At 40.5% G+C, this 21,470-nt stretch overlaps 1 protein-coding gene across 1 annotated transcript in view; it reads left to right on the top strand.

The window, feature by feature from the left end:
• Nucleotides 1–21,213, top strand: part of LOC134645622 (SH3 domain-binding protein 4) — a 52,284-nt gene extending 31,071 nt beyond the window's left edge. The window contains exons 4-5 of the mRNA XM_063499128.1: nucleotides 17,785–17,973; nucleotides 18,392–21,213. Of these exons, the coding sequence (XP_063355198.1) occupies nucleotides 17,785–17,973; nucleotides 18,392–18,616 (414 nt within the window). The 3' untranslated portion in view covers nucleotides 18,617–21,213. The remainder of the gene's footprint in view (nucleotides 1–17,784; nucleotides 17,974–18,391) is intronic.
• The last annotated feature ends 257 nt before the right edge of the window (nucleotides 21,214–21,470 follow it).

Below are 21,470 nucleotides of genomic sequence, written 5' to 3'. Positions count from 1 at the left end.
ACACCGCTTTGTCTGGCCATTTCTTTGGGGTGAAACCAAGAGGAAAGGCTAACCTAAGCACCCAGCATTTTACAAAAATCCTTGCACACCTTAAATGACTGACACTCGCAGTCTGAACCGGTGTCATTAGGAATGCTGGGAAGGTGAAAAACATGGTGGATCAATAAATGAGCGATCTCTAAGCTGGTGAGCAATTTAGAAGGTGCTTTGAAGTGAAAAGATTTAGAAAATCTTAGACTTAGACTAAGGATTACTGTATTCCCTTCAGAAGGACAGTAACAAAACCTATTCCAATGCCAGGGTGTGTTGGCAGGGACTAGGGCTGGGCCATATCATACCGTTCACGGTAATACCGGTATAATGTTGGGCAACGATAAGAAAATAAAATATCACGATAGAATATGGGTAAGCGCGCATGCGCAGTGCCTTTGTTTTCATACGCAAATGGCGGAAAAAGCATGGCGGCGACGGAGAATGAGAAGGGCGAAAGCGGATCGTTGAATGAAACGGATGAACCAGAATTGGTTTGTAAAAATGCTGCAACTTCAGTGGTGTGGAACTGGTTTAGCTTTCGTCCCTCAGATACACAACAAAGCAATATTTTTGGTAGAGCATGCTAGTGGGCCGTCGTTATTACAGTGTTTTTTGGAAAATACGGCACACTTAAAATCAATCCTTTGATTTTTCTGAAAATCGACAGTGCCCCTTATAATCCCGTGTGCCTTATGTATGAATTCTGGTTGTGTTTACTGACCTCGAAACTATTTTATGTGGTACACAGCGCTCGAAAATCTATCAAATGTTTAGTACGACTTTGCTAAGCTACGAAGCTGCACCGCTTGATGGATTGTCGGAGCATTACGGCTATCGTAGGCAGGAGCCTCGCGGAGTGATACGTACTGTGCTTCAACATAATATTACCGTATTTTTAAGTTTCGTGGATATTATACGTGGTTATGCTGAGGATATGTCGGCCAATTTCCACTGGAAATGCCTTTTGGTTAAACTGTCAGTAAGGAATTTGCATTTGCACTGTTACATTTTTATATAACTTTAATGCACGTAAAAAACAGCTGCTTGTTTAAGTGAAAATACAGTGATGGGTTTTTTTGCACTGATAAAGTTGTGGAGTTGTAAAGTATTTTGTCTAGTGTCAATTATATCGTCAGTTAAATCGTTATCGCAAATTTTCAAATGTATATTGTGATAAATATTTTTGGTCATATCGCCCTGCTCTAGTAGGGTCCAGAGGTTATAATAGATCTGATGGGGGTTGTAGGAAGGATTTATTTAAGGCATAGACCGAGCAGGCTGACACATAAGAATAAACCTCCCTTTCCAGAGCAGACCACCAGAATGTTTGTTTAATAAAGTTTCTGGTTCAACTCACTCGAGGATGGCATGCAAATCTCCCAGCATTGAGCCCACTGGATTACTTGAGAGTGTATGGAGGAGTGAACATAAAGGCAGTTGGGAGGGCCTCCTCCTCGGTCTGGATCGTGTTGTCTGGTGTTGGTGGACTGTGGCTTCATGTCAGTCTCTCCATGTTAGTTCACCCATATTTATGGGAGGAGCATTGGGACATTCTTTGGGAATGTGTGTCTGGTCTTATATCCCTGGATTTCGAGCAATAGGTAAAAGGAAATTTAGAACACCCACAAACAGTCCCTACCCAGCATGACAAGGACTCGACCTCTTAGAGCAGGGGTGTCAAGCTCCAATCCTCGAGGGCCAGCATCCTGCTTGTTTTTGAGCTATCCCTGCCCTACCTGCTGCTGGTTACCTGGATCAGGTGTGCTTTGCCAATAAGAAGGAACCAATGTTTCCACTCTCTGGGGCTAGCTTAATGGCAACATCGTTGTTCTTTTCAGATGAAGACAGACAGCATGTAGCTTACCATCTGAGCCAATGTTCTGGGAGATTGATTGAGTAAGGGAGGCATCTACATCAATAATCTAAAAACCTGGGGGAATAGTCAGGTTTGGAAGTCTGTATCGGATTCTGGAGACCAGAGAAAGGAGAGAGTTGGTGTGGTGAGCATAGCTAGAGGAGCCAGAGTTCTGCTGTTGTTCTGCTGCAGGAAAGCAGGGTAACTAACTGATAAGCAGGCAGGTAGGTTGATAATCAAAGTCCAATTCCAGTTTAGCTTGGAAGTCAGTTGTGAATTCTTCTTGGGGGTCACATGGGTATGAAGCACACACTAAGAGTTTCCTAAAGATGGAAACAGCGGGTATGTATTTGTGAAAAAAACCAAAGCATAAAAAGAAGAGTCTAACGTTACAGCTACTGAAGCTGAACTTGCTGGGGAAGGTGGATGGGAGAAGCCTGCCTTTAAAAGCACAAAAGTGTGATAAAGAATGGGCATGAGGTGTGTGCATCCAGCTGCTTCACAATCTTATTAACTTCCACGCACCAGGGCGGCAACCTGCACACACATGAGAACACTCTCCAGAGCAAGAGAGCGTGACACTAAGGGTTTTGTGACAAAGATAAAAACATGTCGGGGAAAAAAATTGAGATGTAGAACGAAAAATGTCTGACACAGTGTAAAATCACAGATTTCTAACTTTTCTGATTTTCTTTCATGAAGCCTGCAATTAGGTCCAAGTATAATCAAGTTTCTGTTAAAGTTTCTATAAGTGAGAATTAGAAGCCTAATATAATGTAACAGCAGATAGTTTTTTCCTATGAAAATATATACAGGAGCAGAGAATGAAGTCACTCTCTCTCTGTGTGTGTGTTGTAATCTGAGATTTTTTTATTATATGTTTTGGTAGCTAATCTGTGTGTGCATGTCGGTGCATGTGAGACCCTCCCTGTGAAATTGTTATGGAAAAGCAAAGAGAGAAAATGATGTGACGTGGTTTCATTTTCAGCTCAGTGTTGATTCTGCTGGTGTTTTCCTGTGCTTCACCCACAGCAGCAGGAAAACCTCAGCAGACGCTTTCATAGTGTCGGGCTGGACACCAAATTCATTCAGTGTCATTTGGTTGCATTCTGTTCACCAAGAAATTAGATTAAAAAGGAATTTCAGCAGCTTGAGAGTTTCAAAGTCTTGTCATAAACTGTGGTTGTTTCTATTAATTTTTCATGCTTTGTTTCAAATTGTCCAAAGCTATTATAAAGCAGCACTTCTTAATGTTCAATAAAATGCTGTAGATGCCATGCAAGCATTCAGATTTAATGTTCTGGGAGATACTACTGCTGTGAACCTAAGAAAGAGAGCAGAAAAGTTGAATTTTAACATATAACCTGAATCATTTTATTTTTTAAAGTTGCAATTCTACTTTTCTAGGGCGTTGCAAGGGATTCACATACTTCAGACACATTAAGGTTTCCTGATAACAGTATGCTTACATCAAAGAGCGAGACATCTCCCTCAGGGGTTAGTAGAGACCCACCCATATCAAAAAATTGAACAATATTTATTGATGTTATAAGAAAATTACATGATTTCAACACTATGTTGCCCTAAACTGAGTGCTGTGTGATTGAGAAATTCTGGACAAGTTTTTACAGGCTCTCTCTGTCCTGCACTCCCCCATAAGTTTATTTTTAACTCACTCCATTCCTCTCCCCTTATCTGCTCATGGCCTGTTGTAACCTCAACATGATGTTTGGGCACGTTCAGGTTTTTACACTAAACTGTAAACCTATGGGCTCAAAATGTGGTCATAAATATTTTGTACTTGTAAATCAGTTTTGTACTTGTAAATCAGGATTTGTATGTGTAAAAAGAATTTGTGTGTGTGTAAAAAAGATTTGTATGTGTAAAAAAGATTTGTGTGTGCGTAAAAAAGATTTATATGTGTAAAAAAGATTTGTGTGTGCGTAAAAAAGATTTGTATGTGTAAAAAAGATTTGTATGTGTAAAAAAGATTTGTGTGTGCGTAAAAAAGATTTGTGTGTGGACTTAGCCAAAAAAAACCCTGCAAGTTACACGTATGAACTTTGACCCTATTTTTCTTCCTTTCATCTGATTGGTCAATGTCATGTCAATCACAAATGTAACAATCCAATCAGAGAACAGATGGGTTTGGCTGTCGGAGGGGCGCTTTTTTTTAACTGCAGGTCTTTGAAGGGAATAAATGCCCTTTTACATGCCAACCCAGCGTTTTCCTTCATCACCACGAAGGAAAACAGTCTGTGGTCGTCTGAGTTTGGTGAGTTTTGTGTCACAGGTTTACGTGCTTAATACAGGGACTTCCACAGCCTTTTCAACAGCGCTGCGGACCGCGGGGGGCGGGCAGTGTTTTGGAAATGACAGTCTTCATTACAAAGCTTTCTTCCTTATGAATTAGCATACATGTTTTTATTGAACATTTGAAGAACTAGCAAAAAAAACCCGAAACTCTTGTAGAGGACATAAAATCAGAGACAGAAATGACAAGGAGCAGGTGCATCTAGTACAGGTAGAGCTGCTGCAAAAACCCACAGAGCCCAGCAGCCAGCGCAACAAATTCTGGATCCTTTGCTTTTAGTTAGCAGTTAGCATTAGCAGCACATCCTGCGTCTGATGTGAAAGGACTTTTATGCTGCGCACTGTGACTCACAGCAATGGTCCCGGGTCAGCCCTGACTTTGTGTTAAACTAATCCTAAAGTAATGATGGTATTTCTAACCACTGACATACCACAACTTTATCCTTTCAACAGCTGCTGAAAATTAGCGGACCTAGCTGCTATCGGATATTTATATAGAGATCCTCCAGCTTCAAACTGTATTACCCTTCAAGGACCTGCAGTTCAAAAAAGTGCCCCTCCGACAGCCAACTCCATCTGTTCTCTGATTGGATTATTACATTTGTGATTGACATGACATTGACCAATCAGATGAAAGGAAGAAAAATAGGGTCAAAATTCGTACGTGTAACTTGCAGGGGTTTTTTGGCTAAGTCCACACACAAATCTTTTTTACACGTACAAATCTTTTTTACGCACACACAAATCTTTTTTACACATACAAATCCTGATTTACAAGTACAAAACTGATTTACAAGTACAAAATATTTATGACCACATTTTGAGCCCATATAAACCTGCCTGCTAGATGCTTACTCAGACACCATTCGTTTGCCAACATTGATTTGCCTTTGCAGTAATAGTGTGCATTTTAATGGAAAATGGCTAAAGCAGTAGAAATGTTAGGAAAATCTCTCTGCAGCTAAATCATAAAAATCTGAGGGAATAAACTTGTAAATATTTAATGTTTTTCTGACAAGTCAGTGTCATAACCTTTCTGTCTTTCTCTTCCACACAGAGGTGGAAACTGATTAAATCCAATTTTTATGATAATTTGCCAGCATTTGTGTTAGAAATATAAATGACAATGACAAAACATGTATTATTACAACTATTAAAATTCTTTTGCAAATGCAGTCATTTTATGTTATGACAAGGATTGGATGGTTAAAGGGAAATGTATAGACACCTAAGTCTATTACTTAAACACATTAACCTTACGTCTGAAAGACCCCTGGCTCGATTCCGAGGGGTACAAACAAACCCAGCCTAACTGGTTCTCACATTGCTGTAGTCCTAGTGCCTCTCCCAAGCCTGAGTAAAATGTGAGGGTTGCATCAGGAAGAGCAAAAACATGTGGCAAGTCAACATGTGGATACATCCACTGTGGTGGCCTCTTGGGAAATAGGGGATCAGCTGAAAGTACCTTCTGTTGATGGTCATTTGCAGTAGTAATGCAACAGTAAATGTAACAGTGTTACACGCCGTTATCAGCAGTGATCACTTTGAAGAAAGTAGTGGAGTGTGATGGACCTCCTGTGGTGCTCTTAAAATGGGTCTTTAAATGACTGAAAAGACCAACTCCACAGACCTTTTCAGTGTGGACACTGATGTGAGTGTTCTGTAGCTTTTCTGTGGCAGCTTGTTCATTTTCATTGAAAGAGTGAAAAAAAAAAGAATCTCCTTGCAACTTTGTGAGGTATTCCCAGTATGATGTGTAAAATTTTTTGAGGTTTCTCCAGATATCCTCTGAGCATCATTTAAGTCTGATTAGGCTTTTGTGTTTCCATCTCTGTGGTTCCATCTCGATGGTGGCAGGTCAGTGCTGGCTTCCTCAGTAACACTGATGTTTGCTTTTCTTGTCAGTGGATATGCAGGACTTTCAAATGCATCTCTGATATTAGGATTCAGGGTTGCTCTGTGCCTGCTCAAAGTAGTTGAGGTCTCTGGACCATATCAGTCTGGTCAAGACAAATGCCTCATAGATGAGTAGGGTACTTCCATACAAACTCAGGCAAATCTAAAAATGGAAAGAGTACAAAACTATTCAGAATCAGTTATAGTGAAGTGGCTTCAGTATATTTAATGAAGCCATGCAAAATGTTATTCTTAATACTGTAAAATTATAATGGCTGAAAAACATATTAAAGCTGTACAACCAAATAAGTTTTGAATCCAATTCAAGTATCACAATATAGAGATCTAGAGATTTTTTCAGGTCTTTTTTTTCTACATCCATTCACAGCAACATTGTCAAGAGATATATCATAGTTTCAATTACAAAAACATGACACTGGTTTCTATTACTGTTTGACATAGAGTAACAGAAACCAACGTCCGTACTGTGGTGTGAGAAATGATCAAAAAGTTGAAAATTTAAGTATTCTGATTCTGAATTTCATGGCTTATGAGAGCATGTGGGATAGGTGGCTGCTCAAAACAATTTATGGTATGCGAAAGGTCTTTGATGCCACACTCATCTCCTAGCTTTCATTCCTTTCGCACAGTACACAAAAATACTGAATTCCCACCGCGATCAGTCCTTTATGATTTCATGTCACTCATAATATTAATATTCTAAACATCCATCAGTCTCTATTGTTAACTAGTCCAGTGGGGATGAAGCCTATCCCACCTGACTCTTGGTAAAAGGCCAAGTACAGCTTAGGTAAGTCCCCAAAAAGTCAAAGGACTAGATCAGGGGTCCCCAACTCCAGGCCTCGAGGGCCGGTGTCCTGCAGGTTTTAGATCTCACCCTGGGTCTACACACCTGAATCAAATGATTAGTTCATTACTAGGCCTCTGGAGAACTGCAAGACATGTTGAGGAGGTAACGTAGCCATTTGAATCAGCTGTGTTGGATCACAGACACATCTAATAACTGCAGGACACCTGCCCTCAAGGCCTGGAGTTGGGGACCCCTGGACTAGATGAACCGTCTGCTGTGCAAGTAATCATTGATCAACCTGATCTCTGAAACTCTATGTAAAGCAACAAGGACTTTTGTAAAATAATTAAATTATGATGCATGTCAGTTTGAATGATTACTTTGCTTGCCCCCTGATTTCCAGACTTTGGAAGACCATGAGGGTTACGGTCACTTAGAGGTCATAGGATTAATCGTTTAAGCTCTAATTCTGACCCAACAACAGGAAAATCAAAAGAAAAATTTCCATTGTTTCAACATAAAGCATCAAATACAAAGAGAATTTTGTATTGGCTCACTAAGTTTAGTATGTAATAAACACATTTCCTTCTGTCACCCTTAAAAAAAGACTGTGAGCTTTGCTCTTTCAGCCTAATGTCTTCTGTTCAGCACCAAAGAAACCCCACGTCCTGTTCTTCCTTTCAGTCAGATGCCGGTGTAGAGATTCCACAAGATCTTGAGGCGTGAGACCACATGGGGGGCGGGGGACCTCTGTTGTATCTCAGAGCTAAAAGGGGATTTTCATTTCAAAGCTCTCACTCAGCTCTGCAGCTGAACATCTGACCCCACTGAATTACTTGCAGTGAGATCAGTGGAGCAAATCGAGCTTGGGAATAATAATAACATCCTATTTCTGGAGGAAGGCTCTGAAAAATGGCGAGGCCCATTATATGCAATTTGCTCTCTGCTATGCCATTTTTGTACACAGATCAGTCTAGGGTTTTTTTTTTCACCATCCCTGGCCTCCTTCCTCTTTTTTTTCCTCCCTCCACTTCCTCTTCCTCCCCCTCCTTCAGTGGTTGGGTGTGGTGAGTTGCTGCTTCTGGAATAACTGTCTGAACAACAGCTCGCTTACTCTCAGGAGATTCTGCCTTTTTGGGGGGAGTTACTTAAGAATTAGGAGAGTTCAGATGCAGGGTAAAAACCAGCAGCTGGGCTCTCCAATCTCTCCAACGTTTTGGTTTTTGAGGCTGATGCCGCTGCTCGCAAAGTGGTAAAGAGATGAGAAAGAACAGACAAGAAAGAAAGAAGTGCGCCAAAGATAGAGCACAGAGGCTGCAAATGGGTGAGGTGGAGGAAGTCAGATGGAAAATGAAGATGGGATAGAAAAATAATAAAGAGGAGATTGAAGTGGAGAGACTGACTGTCAGTTTTCTAGGTGAGGGGAAAAAACTGCAACAGGACAATGGAAGAAACAAATCATTTATCAAAATTGTCATTGCTGGTCACATCTAAGCTTTAGTTTGGCTGTTTTCTACAAGTCTAAAGGCACCCTCTCTCTCTGTGTGTTTGTGTGTGTGTTTTGGTGTGTAACAACAGACACCGAAACCACCCGCTTCGTTCGTTTCCACATCGCCGTTATCTCTGAAAATATGTCTGGAGGAATTTTCTTCTCATTTTGACAAGCAGATGATTTATGCAGCAGGGAGAGCTGCAGGGCTTCAGAGCACTGATTGCTGAGCTAGTGAAACAAACTCGGTGGCATTTAACAAACACACACACACATTCAGAGAGTCCTATAACACATAAAGCCTCTGACATTTTGGAAAAACACAGCACAGCAGTTGATTCCTCTATAGAGGCAGAGTATTATCCCACTGCATAGAAGCTTTTTAAATGGCAATAATGACAGTGTGCCCAGCTCGGCCTTCTGCAGTGCAATTATTAGTTTAGAATCAGACTCGGTGACTCGTGAGGGAGCCACGCTCTGTGATAAATACTTTACAACACGCCATCAAAAATTTACAGCAAGGAGAATATTTCCAACCACCAAGACGCTCCAAAAAGAGACCAAAGTGGGAATCCACAGAACATCTTCTTTAAACTCAAACAGTGAAATAGACCTCATTACTGCAGGGAAAAAACATTCATAGAACCTGTACTGTGTCTGGAGCTACATCAGCATTACAGATCACATGTAAGATAGGGTTTGTAGCATGTTTACTTAAAATGCTGGTTTTTGGCTTACCAACATAAAACTTTGAAGCAGCAAAATTCAAGTTTTACTTAAAATAACACTTAAAGTTTAAAATGTGAAGCAGAAAATCCTAACAGACTGAGGATTACTGAGCACTCAGTCCATTATAGGCATGATAATGCCTGTAATGGACCGGGTGGTCATTATAAGGACCATTGCTACAGCCGACAGTTATTACACCACTGTGCTACTACCCTAGAAAAGTGTGATAAGGTCTACCAGGTGGCCAATGACCTGTCTAGGGTTAGATTAAGGGTTTTATTGGGTTTTGTTTTAGCAACATGCTAAATAGGCACATTTTCAGAAACTAGAAGATGTTGCATTTTCAATGAAGTTTCAGACTTTTAAAAAGGGGTGGTTGATAAAGAAACCCTACCTCCAACCCTAACACATACTGGGTCGCCAATGGTAGGGAAGGTAACACCAGCAGGTAGGCTGCTTCAGTCATTCACATTCAGTTCAGATGCCCCTGTGGAACAGCAAGTGATTAGCTCACTCAGCATTGCTTTGTAGCTGATATGTGGTTGCTAGGGGACAATCCAGACATAAGCAGCCTAGGTAACCCCCTAATCTATATACCAACCTTTCATATGTCAATCAGCAGTATCCTTTACTCTTGTTGGTAGTTGCTTCAATTACTTGACTTCATGGTAAATGGTAAATGGCCTGTATTTGTATAGCGCTTTACTAGTCCCTAAGGACCCCAAAGCGCTTTACACATCCAGTCATCCACCCATTCACACACACATTCACACACTGGTGATAGCAAGCTACATTGTAGCCACAGTTGCCCTGGGGCGCACTGACAGAGGCGAGGCTGCCACTGAGGAGCCGCCCACTTTGCGCTGACAGCAGTTATTTCATTCCCTGAAGTTGTTAAAGCCTCTTTTCCATTAGTACCTACTCGATTCGGATCGACTGGTTTTCTATTACAACCCAGGAGTACCTTGTTTGCATGCTTGTCTGTGCGTCCCGTGACACAATAAATGTGCAAGATGAACGCTACAACAAAGGTGGATATCGAAGCGAATATATACCTGCTGCTCAGTCTGTTGCTTTTCGTCAGACTCAGGAACCACAGCGTTGTTTTTTGTAGCCATTTCCCTTGTCGAGTTTCAAAATTGGCAGTTTTGATTTTCGTGAACGAGACGCTCTCATGACTCATCGAGTGACGCTACTGACCAGCCAATCAGTGGCATGCAGTCTGATGACGTCACAATTTAGTACCTGTTTGGATTGCTTGGAACCCCAGCCGAGCAGGTACTAAAAAACGACCTCGTCCCAGGTACTGTGACCTAATGGAAAACCCTGAAAACCGTGGCGAGTTGATCTGAGTAGGTACTAATCGAAAAGGGGCTTAAATGTCACTGACTTGTATGGTGTGTGGTAGTGCTGGGCGATATGGAAAAAATATTTATCACGATATGAATTATTTTATATCACGATAACGATATATATCACGATATACGACCTGACCTGTGGTCATCTGGAAAGTACGCAGTCTGTAAACAGCGAGTGCCGAGGGTGCAGTCTTTGTTTTGAGTTACCGTAAAGTATGTCGCAAATCCGGGTGCACGTACAGCAGCAAACCACGAGACGGAGTTTCTTTGCGAAAAATATCATTTTTTTATACCATATTATTTACTTGCATAAAGTTAAGAGCATGTATAGTGAGAAGACAACACTAATATATTTGCCACAGGCTATTTAACCCTTTAAGACCTACCATAGAACCAAGTCCGCCAGAGCTTATCTTTATGTTTTTACATGCTGTAGTGCCATTTGTGGGAGTATTTCAAGTTTCCATATATCAATACAACCGTTATAGCCCAAATTTTAATAATATGTATGCATTAAGTCCATAGTAACTACATAAATTGCAAAAACTTGTAGTGCAATAAACTACAAAAAAATTGAAAATCGTTTTTTTGTTTTTTACATATATTTCTAGTTAAAAAAAATTTAAGCGGTGTATCCCTCAAAACTGTAAATACAAAAGTTTCCAACCACGAGAAATTTATTTTGAGTGTCTTCATAGTTTTATTTTTGAGATACACTAATTTTTATATACTACAGGAAAAATGAAAATAAATATTATAATGCATCAAAATAAACTATTTCCAACAGTGTAATTTGAGTTCTAAGCATCCCAGAAACGATACAGAAAAACATAAAGTCAAACATGTCTTTTAAAAACACCAACATAGGCTTATAAGGCCCTTTCGCGAAAATGACGTCACCGGTTTCGGGCAGGTAATGGCGGACGTGCGATAGTTCGCGCTGACGTATATGCCAACGTAGGAAGTCTTATGAACGTCGGCAAAGCCTGTTTCTGGAATATTGTGTTTTTGTTGCTGCAAGTTTGGAATATTGTGTTTTTGTTGCTGCAAGTGCTTCTTATGCAATTTTTGCAAAGTTATATGTGGAAGGAAACCGTGACTTTGGACAAGCTAATGGCATAAGATGTAAGTACAACTCCGGTTTCACATGCAAAAAAAAAATTATTGCGCTACCTTATGTGGTTCCAGTTCTACAGGGATTTAAAAATAGTTAGGTAAAACGGAGTGTACCTGCTCCGACCAGTTGTAAAGGGTTAATTATATATTTCATGTAATAATTTATAAAATTTGGGTTAGTACGATATAAACGATAGAAGACAAATGGCACGATAGACACTTTTCTATCGTCCACACGATATATATCGTCATATCTATGGGCAGAAATCTGTGCCATCAGAAACTGAATTTGAATAAGTTAAATTTGAATCTGAATTGTAACTTGAATAAATGCTTTTGAAAACTGAATTTGAATTAGTCTAATTTGAAATTGAATTTATGGTTTGAAAATGATCATCACTAAATTGAAATTGAATTTTATATATTGAAAATGAATTCATTTGCTTTGAAACTGCATTTTATCCTTTAAAAATTCAGCTCTCGAATAATTTCAGTTTCACTCTCACCATTCAGTTTCAGTTCTACAATTCAATTTCAGTTCCAAAATTCAGTTTTTTGGAACTTACTTCCGGTTCCGGTTCAAGCGCAGATTAATAGAACTACGTTTTACCAGCGGGCCGAAAGTGTTACTGACGGGAATCTACAGCGTCTTGAGCTCAATTAAGACTTCAGAAGTCATTCGTCATGTCGAATGACCAGCGGATAAACTCTCAGGTTGGTAATAAATGTATTACATGTATAAGAACAAGCGTCATGTTAACAATTGATAGCCGTACACTAACTTTTATGCTTATTGTAGCTGTTAGCTAAAAACGCTAATTTAGCCTAGTTTGCCCTGGATTCAGCTTTGACAAACAAATATGATCGACTGTTTCTAGTAGAATTCCACAGTTGTCATCTTGTACCCTGTCAGAGCCTTGTATGCTTGCAGAGACCCCTACAGTAGGGAAACATGCAAAACGGTGTCCAAACCTTTGTGTTTTAGCTTTATTTATGTCTTACACAGCATCCCAACTCTTTAGCTAACTTAATAACTTTAGCTAAAGTGAATAGTTAGTCTAATTCATTAGTGCAGCATTACTGGATCACCTCCGTTTGAAGTGATATGATATGTAACTATCACTGTGTTTAACTACCATAATAATTCTTAGGGTACTGAGTGCATGCTTAATTAGTTTTGTTTTTTTAAACATACTGCTCCATTGCTATGTTTGACAGGCTGAAGTTGTCGGGTCACCTCCTAAATCGACCATCTTTTACAGGTGTTTTGTGCCAGAAATGGAGTGTCCACTGAAGACTGAAGATACTGAATCTCTACGCATTGCCATTGATCCCTCTTGTGCCTTCATCTAGACAAGAGACATTAACTTAACCACTCTCACATGCTCTGTACCTACATCACCTTCCCTGACAGTCGTAGCTTGGCTCATCTGAGGGTGAAATTATAAGAATGTGTTATTTTGCAAAGTGCTCTCTAGGGTTCCTAAATAAAATATGGCATTGAGGTCATTTCTTTTGAATTAATCCCTTCTTCTGAAATATAAGAACCTCTCCTGGTTTTAATGGCACTTTCTTTCTGTTCCACTCCCAACCCCAAACAGATGCTGACACAGTAACATGGAAGAGGGAAAGAAGTTGGAAAGGACTACTATAAATAAACCTAATGCCTAACAATGAAAAATGTAAAATAAGAACAATAATAATAAAGATAAAAGATGAAGTAACAAGTTTTTAGTTTTTTGTTTATTCCAAATGATCATCCAGATGTCTGTGACATGTGATGACAAACACCATAATGGAAGGCCTTTGTCATCACATGCTTAAACTCATATATTTTTGCATATCCTGAACAGGCAGTCAGACATGCTGTAACTATGGGGTAGAAAACTGCATGAACACCATACGGCAGGGGTCTCAAACTCCAGTCCTCGAGGGCCGCTGTCCTGCAACTTTCCCATGTGTCCCTGTTGCAACACACCTAGTAGGTCATTAGCAAGAGTATAGAACTTGAATGCATGCTGAGTTGGCAATTCAGCCATTTGATTCACGTTACAGCAGCTCATGAGTGAATGAACATGGTGCAATAAAAGTATTTTAGAAGTATATGTTTCCAAATACATATATTTACTTAAATTTACTTGAGTAGGTAGGGGTTAGGGGCTGCCACCTCAGCATGCAGTCAAGTTCTATACTCTTGCTAATGACCTACTAATTGTATTCAGGTGTGTTGCACCAGGGACACATGGAAAAGTTGCATGCATCCCTCGAGGACTGGAGTTTGAGACCCCTGTCATATGGAATATGACAGGTGTGGTTGAACTGCATGAAGACTCTGAAGCTTCTCTTCTCTTCTGGCAGGACAGGAATGTGGCCTTGTCCTGTGAGCCACCGTAAGGATGTACTTGGAGTAGAACTGGACTGTCACCGGCCTCAGGCTCTTCACCTTTTCAAAGACAAAGCAGTCATTTAGATAAAATATTAGATATTGTTTACCTGTAAATGCACAAAGAGAATTTAGAAATGTAATTATTGTCAAGAGTGAAAAAGCACTGATAGTATAATCTACAGCTGTGGCCAAACGTTTAGATAATGAGAAGTGTTGTTTATTTACAAAGTTTGCTGTTTCAGTGATAGTTGTATATCATATTGTATCACTTCAAACAGAGGTGATCCAGTAATGCTACACTAATGAATTAGACTAACTATTCACTTATTAAGTTAGCTAAAGAGTTGGGATGCTGTGTGAGACATAAATAAAGCTAAAATACAAAGGTTTGGACGCTGTTTTGCATGTTTCCCTACTGTAGGGGTCTCTGCAAGCATACAGGGCTCTGACAGGGTACAAGATGACAACTGTGGAATTCTACTAGAAACAGTCGATCATATTTGTTTGTCAAAGCTGAATTCAGGGCAAACTAGGCTAAATTAGCGTTTTTAGCTAACAGCTACAATAAGCATAAAAGTTAGTGTACGGCTATCAATTGTTAACATGACGCTTGTTCTTATACATGTAATACATTTATTACCAACCTGAGAGTTTATCCGCTGGTCATTCGACATGACGAATGACTTCTGAAGTCTTAATTCAGCTCAAGATGCTGTAGCTTCCCGTCAGTAACACTTTCGGTCCGCTGGCAAAACGTAGTTCTATTAATCTGCGCTTGAACCGGAACCGGAAGTAAGTTCCAAAAAACTGAATTTTGGAACTGAAATTGAATTGTAGAACTGAAACTGAATGGTGAGAGTGAAACTGAAATTATTCGAGAGCTGAATTTTTAAAGGATAAAATGCAGTTTCAAAGCAAATGAATTCATTTTCAATATATAAAATTCAATTTCAATTTAGTGATGATCATTTTCAAACCATAAATTCAATTTCAAATTAGACTAATTCAAATTCAGTTTTCAAAAGCATTTATTCAAGTTACAATTCAGATTCAAATTTAACTTATTCAAATTCAGTTTCTGATGGCACAGATTTCTGCCCATACATATCGCCCAGCACTAGTGTGTGGTCACCACGTCACTGCGTCAAGTCATCCTGTTTGAGCGCCCCTTTAACCCTTTCTCCACAAGTAAAGTCATTTTCTCATTAGCCATTGCTGTGTAGCTTATAATTGGTAATAAAGTGGCTGTTGGTGACCCTGTTGTACTGGTAGTTGCTTCAAGCTTGCAACCTCAAAGCTGAGATTCGTCTAACTCGTGAGCCTTCATTGGAATTCCTCGGTCTCTGGTCACCACATGGCTGTGTGCTCTGCGGCAGGACACAGGGTGGTGTGTTAGCTCATTGTTCTTGGTTTTTGTGCTGTTGCATTTTTATCTTTATAGTGACCACTCACTTCTTTTTATGTTTATTGTGTCATGTGTTTCTTTTCTGTTTTTGTGTGCTTTCATAAAGTTCCTTGTCCAGAGTGGGAATGCTTATTCTCTTTTTTTGGAAATACGTTAAAACGTTAAACATTAAAATACCAGTATACAGCAAAATAATAACATCTCAGTTAAACTTGCCTTGTTAATAAAATCCAAAACTCTGAACCTACGAAATACAATAAATATGTGTTTATTTTCCTAATGTTTGCTGGACTTTGTTAGTCCAACAGTTTCTGCCGCAGTAAACAAATTCTAATATTGTTAGAGACTTAAAGTTGTGTTGAGACAGGAAGTGTTCTCCTTTATTTTGGCAGGAATTTCCTGTTGTTATCTAGCAAGGAAACAGGTGCTTGTATTGCTAAAATCCTCTTCCCCTTAACATTCACAAAGATATCCAGAAAAATACCAAACAAACATTGTGTGATTCTGTCTGTCACTCAAAGTCCAGATCAAACTTCAGCTGCAGATTTTGTCCAGAAGTGTCTGATCGACTCAGTTTGCTTCTCCGTCTTTGATGTAATGTGGCGACAGATCAGCATTCCAGCAGAACAGCGAAACGCCGTGTGATTGGCCCCCAGCTGCCGCTATCTCATCCTCTGGTCTTGTCTCAGAGCGAGAGAGGCTGCTGGAGCATGACATCTGCATTCCTTACCCCCTCCCCCAGTCTCCCTCCATCACCCCCCCCCCCCCCCCCCCCCCCCCATATCCTGTCGTTCCACACATTCCTGCACATCCAGCTGAGGTCCAAAGTGGAGCTTTAAACTCACCTACGCTCTGTTGAGCCTGCAAGTCAAAGGCTGCATCCGAGTGTGTGCCGGCACTTCTGTCTTTGTGAGGACACTCGGAATAGAAGGTTTTCGGTCCTCATTTGGTGATACAGTCTGAAACCGTTTCCATGCATTTCTATCAAAAAGAGATCAGTGTTGTTGGCACAAACCTGCAACCAGCACAGCACCAATTGTTGGGCCTAAAGTTAATATCAGTGCTGTTGGGCCTTCTAGCTTCTGTAAAGGGCAGGATTCAGACTTAGTTCAGACTTAGTTCTTAACTTGCACTGCTTGAAGATTAGCACTCCAGGTGTACACCCCCCCACCCCACGTGGCGACCACATGCCACACTGCTGAGAGCAGCCTGCCCGGGTTCGAGTCCAACCCGTGGCCTACCACATGTCTTCCCCTGCTTTCCTGACCCTTCTTCACTGTATCTATCAAAATAAAGCTCAAAAAACACTTTGCAACTCATTTTATGAAAATTTCTCCATAAATGGATATAAGCCTCTAGAATACACTGTCTTCACAAGCGTACTCATAAAAGTCAGCACACATTAGTGGAAATGCACTTATTTGCATGAGATTCATTTGGATTTGCAAATCTGCTCTGACGTGCTGCAGGTCCTCTCCGCCGTAGGAACACACCGAGTCTCCACAGTCTTTAGTTTTCCCACAATCACCAGTCATCTGGGCAGAATTGACAGAGACAGAGAGGTTGCAGGGGCTGATGGGAGGGGCCGGGCTCCTGTCCAAACCAGTTAAATTCAAACAAACAGGAGTCACTTTAGCGTCATGCATTTTTCTTTCTTGGTTTTTATTCTCTCTGTCCTCAGTTGTCCTATTTTTGGTTAGAAGAAAGTCAGATAATTACTGTTTATTTAGACCCAACTACATCATGAACGTGGTAAAAGACCAGAGACATTTTTGACCAGATTGGGGAATTTTGTAAGAAAATGTTGGGACACTTTGGACATCAGACATGTCATTGTTGTGTACTGGATCTCATATTGGATCCTGTGTGTACCAGTGTTGAGCTGCTGCATTCCTCATGTCATAAATATGCTACTGAAGCAACACAAGGTTCTCACTCCTACATCCAACACGAAGCTCGTAAAAATTGCACAAAGCTGAGATTTGCAGTGGGTTAGAGAGGCCAGCTGTGGAAAAAAAACATGGGATCATATTAGTGGACTGAAACCTGTAGATGTGCATTTATTTATTAATTGTATCTTTGTAAAGGGTGATTTCTGTCTGGCGTCTGGTCACTTTGCACCTTAAACAGACTTTTTGTGAACACACTGTATGTATGTTCATGTTGTGTGTATTATTGTAGGGTCTACCTTACAATATAAAGCGCCTTGAGGCGACTGTTGTTGTGATTTGGCACTATATAAATAAAATTGAATTGAATTGAAATTAAAAACTGATTCCAAACCAGAATTCTTCAGAATCAGGAATTGAATCTGAATCGACCTCCATCACACAAAGGTGAATAATTTATTTAGAACCCACATCTGAAATCTTCTCCCTCTCCTTTCTCTGCAGGCCCTGTTGAAGATGGACTGTCAGGGTCTTGTAGCCCGACTGGTGATGGACTTTGTCCTCCTCACCACTGCTGTGGAGGTAGCCGGCCGCTGGAGAGAGATGGCCGAGAGGCTCGTCAAGATTTCGCGCCAACAAATGGATGCTTACGAGGCACCACACCGTGACAAGAATGGGGTGGTGGACAGCGAGGTACGCTTGTCCTAACATCCCAAAAAAAGATTTCACACAACAACAACTTCAGTTGCAACTGGCAAAAACAACAAATCCATTCTGTACAAGCCTGATCAGCTTTATTATGTTTTAGGACTTAACACTCAGTTATTTGCTTGTCTGTTGTTTGAATCTGTAACATTAAGATATTCATGTTCCTCAGAGGATGAAATCAGCTGACCTAAGCAGCTGAAACTGTAGGTGATTCCTGACCTGATTATTGTGTTTTAAAGGAACAGTGAGACATCTTGAGAAATACAAATGTTTCACTTTTCTCTTCTGTCAAAATCACAAGAGGACCGAGTGCATCTGTATCATTCTGTCAGCCGGTGACAGTTTTCCGACATGTCAGTGTCCCAGGAGATCATGACACGTTTGTTTCTCTTCTTGTCTGCAGGCCATGTGGAAGCCGGCATACGACTTCCTGGTCACGTGGGCGGCTCAGATTGGTGATAGCTACAGGGATGTGATCCAAGAGCTTCACATGGGCCTGGACAAGATGAAGAACCCCATCACCAAACGCTGGAAGCACCTGACCGGCACGCTCATCCTGGTCAACTGCTTGGATGTCCTGCGGAGCTCCGCCTTCAGCCCCTCTGCTCAGGACGACTACGCCATTTGAACCCAAGCATTGCCCCACACCAGCACACCTTGCTCTTCAGGAGCAATTTTTTTTTTTGAAATTGCAACGTTTGAAATGCTGCATATCAGCTGTTTGCTCACTCTGAATGCCACTACTGCTGTCGTACGTTGTTGATTGTTCCTGCAGCGTTGCCTTCAGCTCTTCGTGCCCAGGGCAACATCACCAGACAGGCCCCAGTCCCCAGCAAACAACACAGTGCTGTATGGAGCTTGCAGTATTCACAGAGACTCTTTTAATAGCTTCAGTCTTGCACAGTTATGTATTTTTGTACTCTTATTATGGCACAGCAGTTTTTTAAGCAACCATTTGGTTAAGATCTGTGGATTGAATGCCAACACAGACATTTTTATTAAGAAAAGACATTTTTAGATATTGTATCCTCGTATCCTCACGTGTCAGATCTGTTCTATTTATTTATACATTAAGAAGAAGAAGCATCACCTTTGGTCTGTCTTCAGCTTCTCCTTCACTGCAGTCCTTCAAATTTCAGTGATCCAAATATTTTGGTGTCCTCTATTTTCGAAGATCTGAGACTGAAGATGACAGAATCATCTATTAATATTGTACACTCAGTTTTACACTGAAATGCGCAGTGTTTTTGTAGAACATGAATCAATGGATTTATTAGATTTAAACTGATTATTTAGTTTCAGCAAAATTTAAAACCCTTGTGTCAGTTTTAAATCATCTTTTGAGTTTTGGCCTCCTAAAAAAATGTTATTGTTTTCTGATTAAATTTATTGTAACAAACTTGACCTTCTAAACATCAATTGATAAATCAGCCTCGACCTGAGCCATACTCACTTTGTTCTAGTTCACTCAACTTGTCCCAACCTTTCCAAGACTGAGAATGTCAGACATGGACATCCTCAGTCCATGTTTGACTTAGAATGCACTCCCGTTAGGCAATTTTGAGCATGTTCAACCCTCCACAGTCCAGTTTGTGTGAGGAGTGTGAATGCATCGTGCCCGCCTGTGGGAGAGAAAGGTCTCTCAAAGAGTCCTGAATTAAAATCTGTGCAAAAATTGTGCAGCAGACAAGATGGTAGTAGAAGTCAAACTGTGGCGGGCTGTTTAAAACGTTATTTTCGGACAGAATCAGACAGAATAATTTTTTAAATCAAGTGGTTCTTTACATGTAGTGTTTATTCCCTGCAGATCATTGAAATCTAAGTTAATTTAGATAATCCCCTCAAATCTTATGGATCACCACAGCAGGTCTTTTGCCTCTATCTCACCCAAATAAGTGCCTGGAGGCATTTCAAATGAATTGTTAAGTTATGAGACTCTCTTTTAAAGGAACTTTGACAGGATGCATGTGACTTGCTTGCTAACGTTAGGTGGTCAAATGCTTCCTGCTGCTTTTCTTTGCACATCTGAAAATCTCTGTTTCAGAGTGGACCTCATTTAATTTCAAGTAGCATTTCGTGAGTTCATACATGGCCTTTCCGCAGCCCCTCAGTTCCTCCTCTGTCTGAAACAAGCTTTGCTCTCTGTTCACCTCTTTAAGCCAACTTTCCTCTGATTGGCTGCCCCTCGTAAAGAAAGCATGAACAGCAGATAGGTGGAGCTTCTATCCTCATAGCCTGAGATGTGAGCGTAGAAACACTGCTTCATACTGACATTAAAAAAGCACCAAAAGTAAAAATAAAATGTCTGAAAGAGTATTTAGAGTAGCATGAAGCCTGAGCTTTTGACACACAGGGATTCCTTCTACATATGCTGACCTCATTATCTGAAACCTTGGCCGTGTTCATTGTTAGTAACGACCACTTTCAAAGAAAAAAAAGGGAATAGTATAATTGGTTCACCTTAAATAACTGCTAGGTTTGTGAGAGAAAACTTTGTAACTTTGCTCCAGAATGACTCAAAACAAAGTAAATTTAATGAGCTGCATTGCATTGTGCTTTGGGAGAGTGCTTTTGTTCTACTAAATGGTAGTATCATGATGAAGTGTGTGTGTCTGTAAGTGGGGTTTAGATGCTAATTTTATTTCAGGATAAAGTAAAGTCGAGGAGAAGAGCACTGGCGAAATTATGGGGAGAAAAGTGAAGCATGTTTAGCCCTAAAAGCACAAAGTAGAGAGATGGAAGGGGGACAGTGGAGATGGGGCATGATTCACTGTGTCCTGCGTAATGGGGACCTTAAACTGAACTGGCTGAAATATGGGTCACAATAAACTAAACAATCAAGAACACTGACTGAGTGTTAGGATTGGTCCATCAAGGATTTACGTCTTGATTAACGATTACCTTGAGCCTGTACCTCCATATAGTAACCAAACTCGCACCTCTTAGTTCTGAAATCTCTCATCTTTGTTATGCAAAATCTGTTTTTTTTTTCTTTCTGTGTTTTTTATAAAGCTTGCCAAAAATAAGTAGAGCTCTACACAAATAACCATGTACAATGTTGAGACCACTGTTGTAATGACACTGTCTATCAAAGCTTCTCTAGCTTTCGTCCCAGTGCTGCATACTGTATAATGTGCTAGTGACACAGCCAGTGTTGAGTTGAAAACCTTTTTTGTGACTGCATACTTTTACGGAAGAGACTCTAAATAAAATGTAAATATTTGTACACGACATTTGTGAGAATTGACTTGCTGCTGGCTGCGCAAACAACCCCCTCACCCCCACCACCATCACCAACAAACGGGGCACCACAGTCAGGAAACTCCTTATCTGAAGCATGGGAGACAGGCCATCATGTTTCAGGTGTTATCAGTGCTCTGTTTGTGGAAAAAAAAACAATGGCTGAGAAAGTGTGCAGTTGAAGGTGGTAGGGATGCAGGAGAGATTCTGGGTTGTTTCTGGCTATACATAGCAAGACCAAG

This window comes from Pelmatolapia mariae, linkage group LG16_19 (assembly GCF_036321145.2).
Source record: "Pelmatolapia mariae isolate MD_Pm_ZW linkage group LG16_19, Pm_UMD_F_2, whole genome shotgun sequence".
Classification (NCBI taxonomy): domain Eukaryota; kingdom Metazoa; phylum Chordata; class Actinopteri; order Cichliformes; family Cichlidae; genus Pelmatolapia; species Pelmatolapia mariae.
The sequence above is the reverse complement of the archived record's forward strand: the minus strand, read 5'-3'. Positions and strand labels throughout refer to the sequence as shown.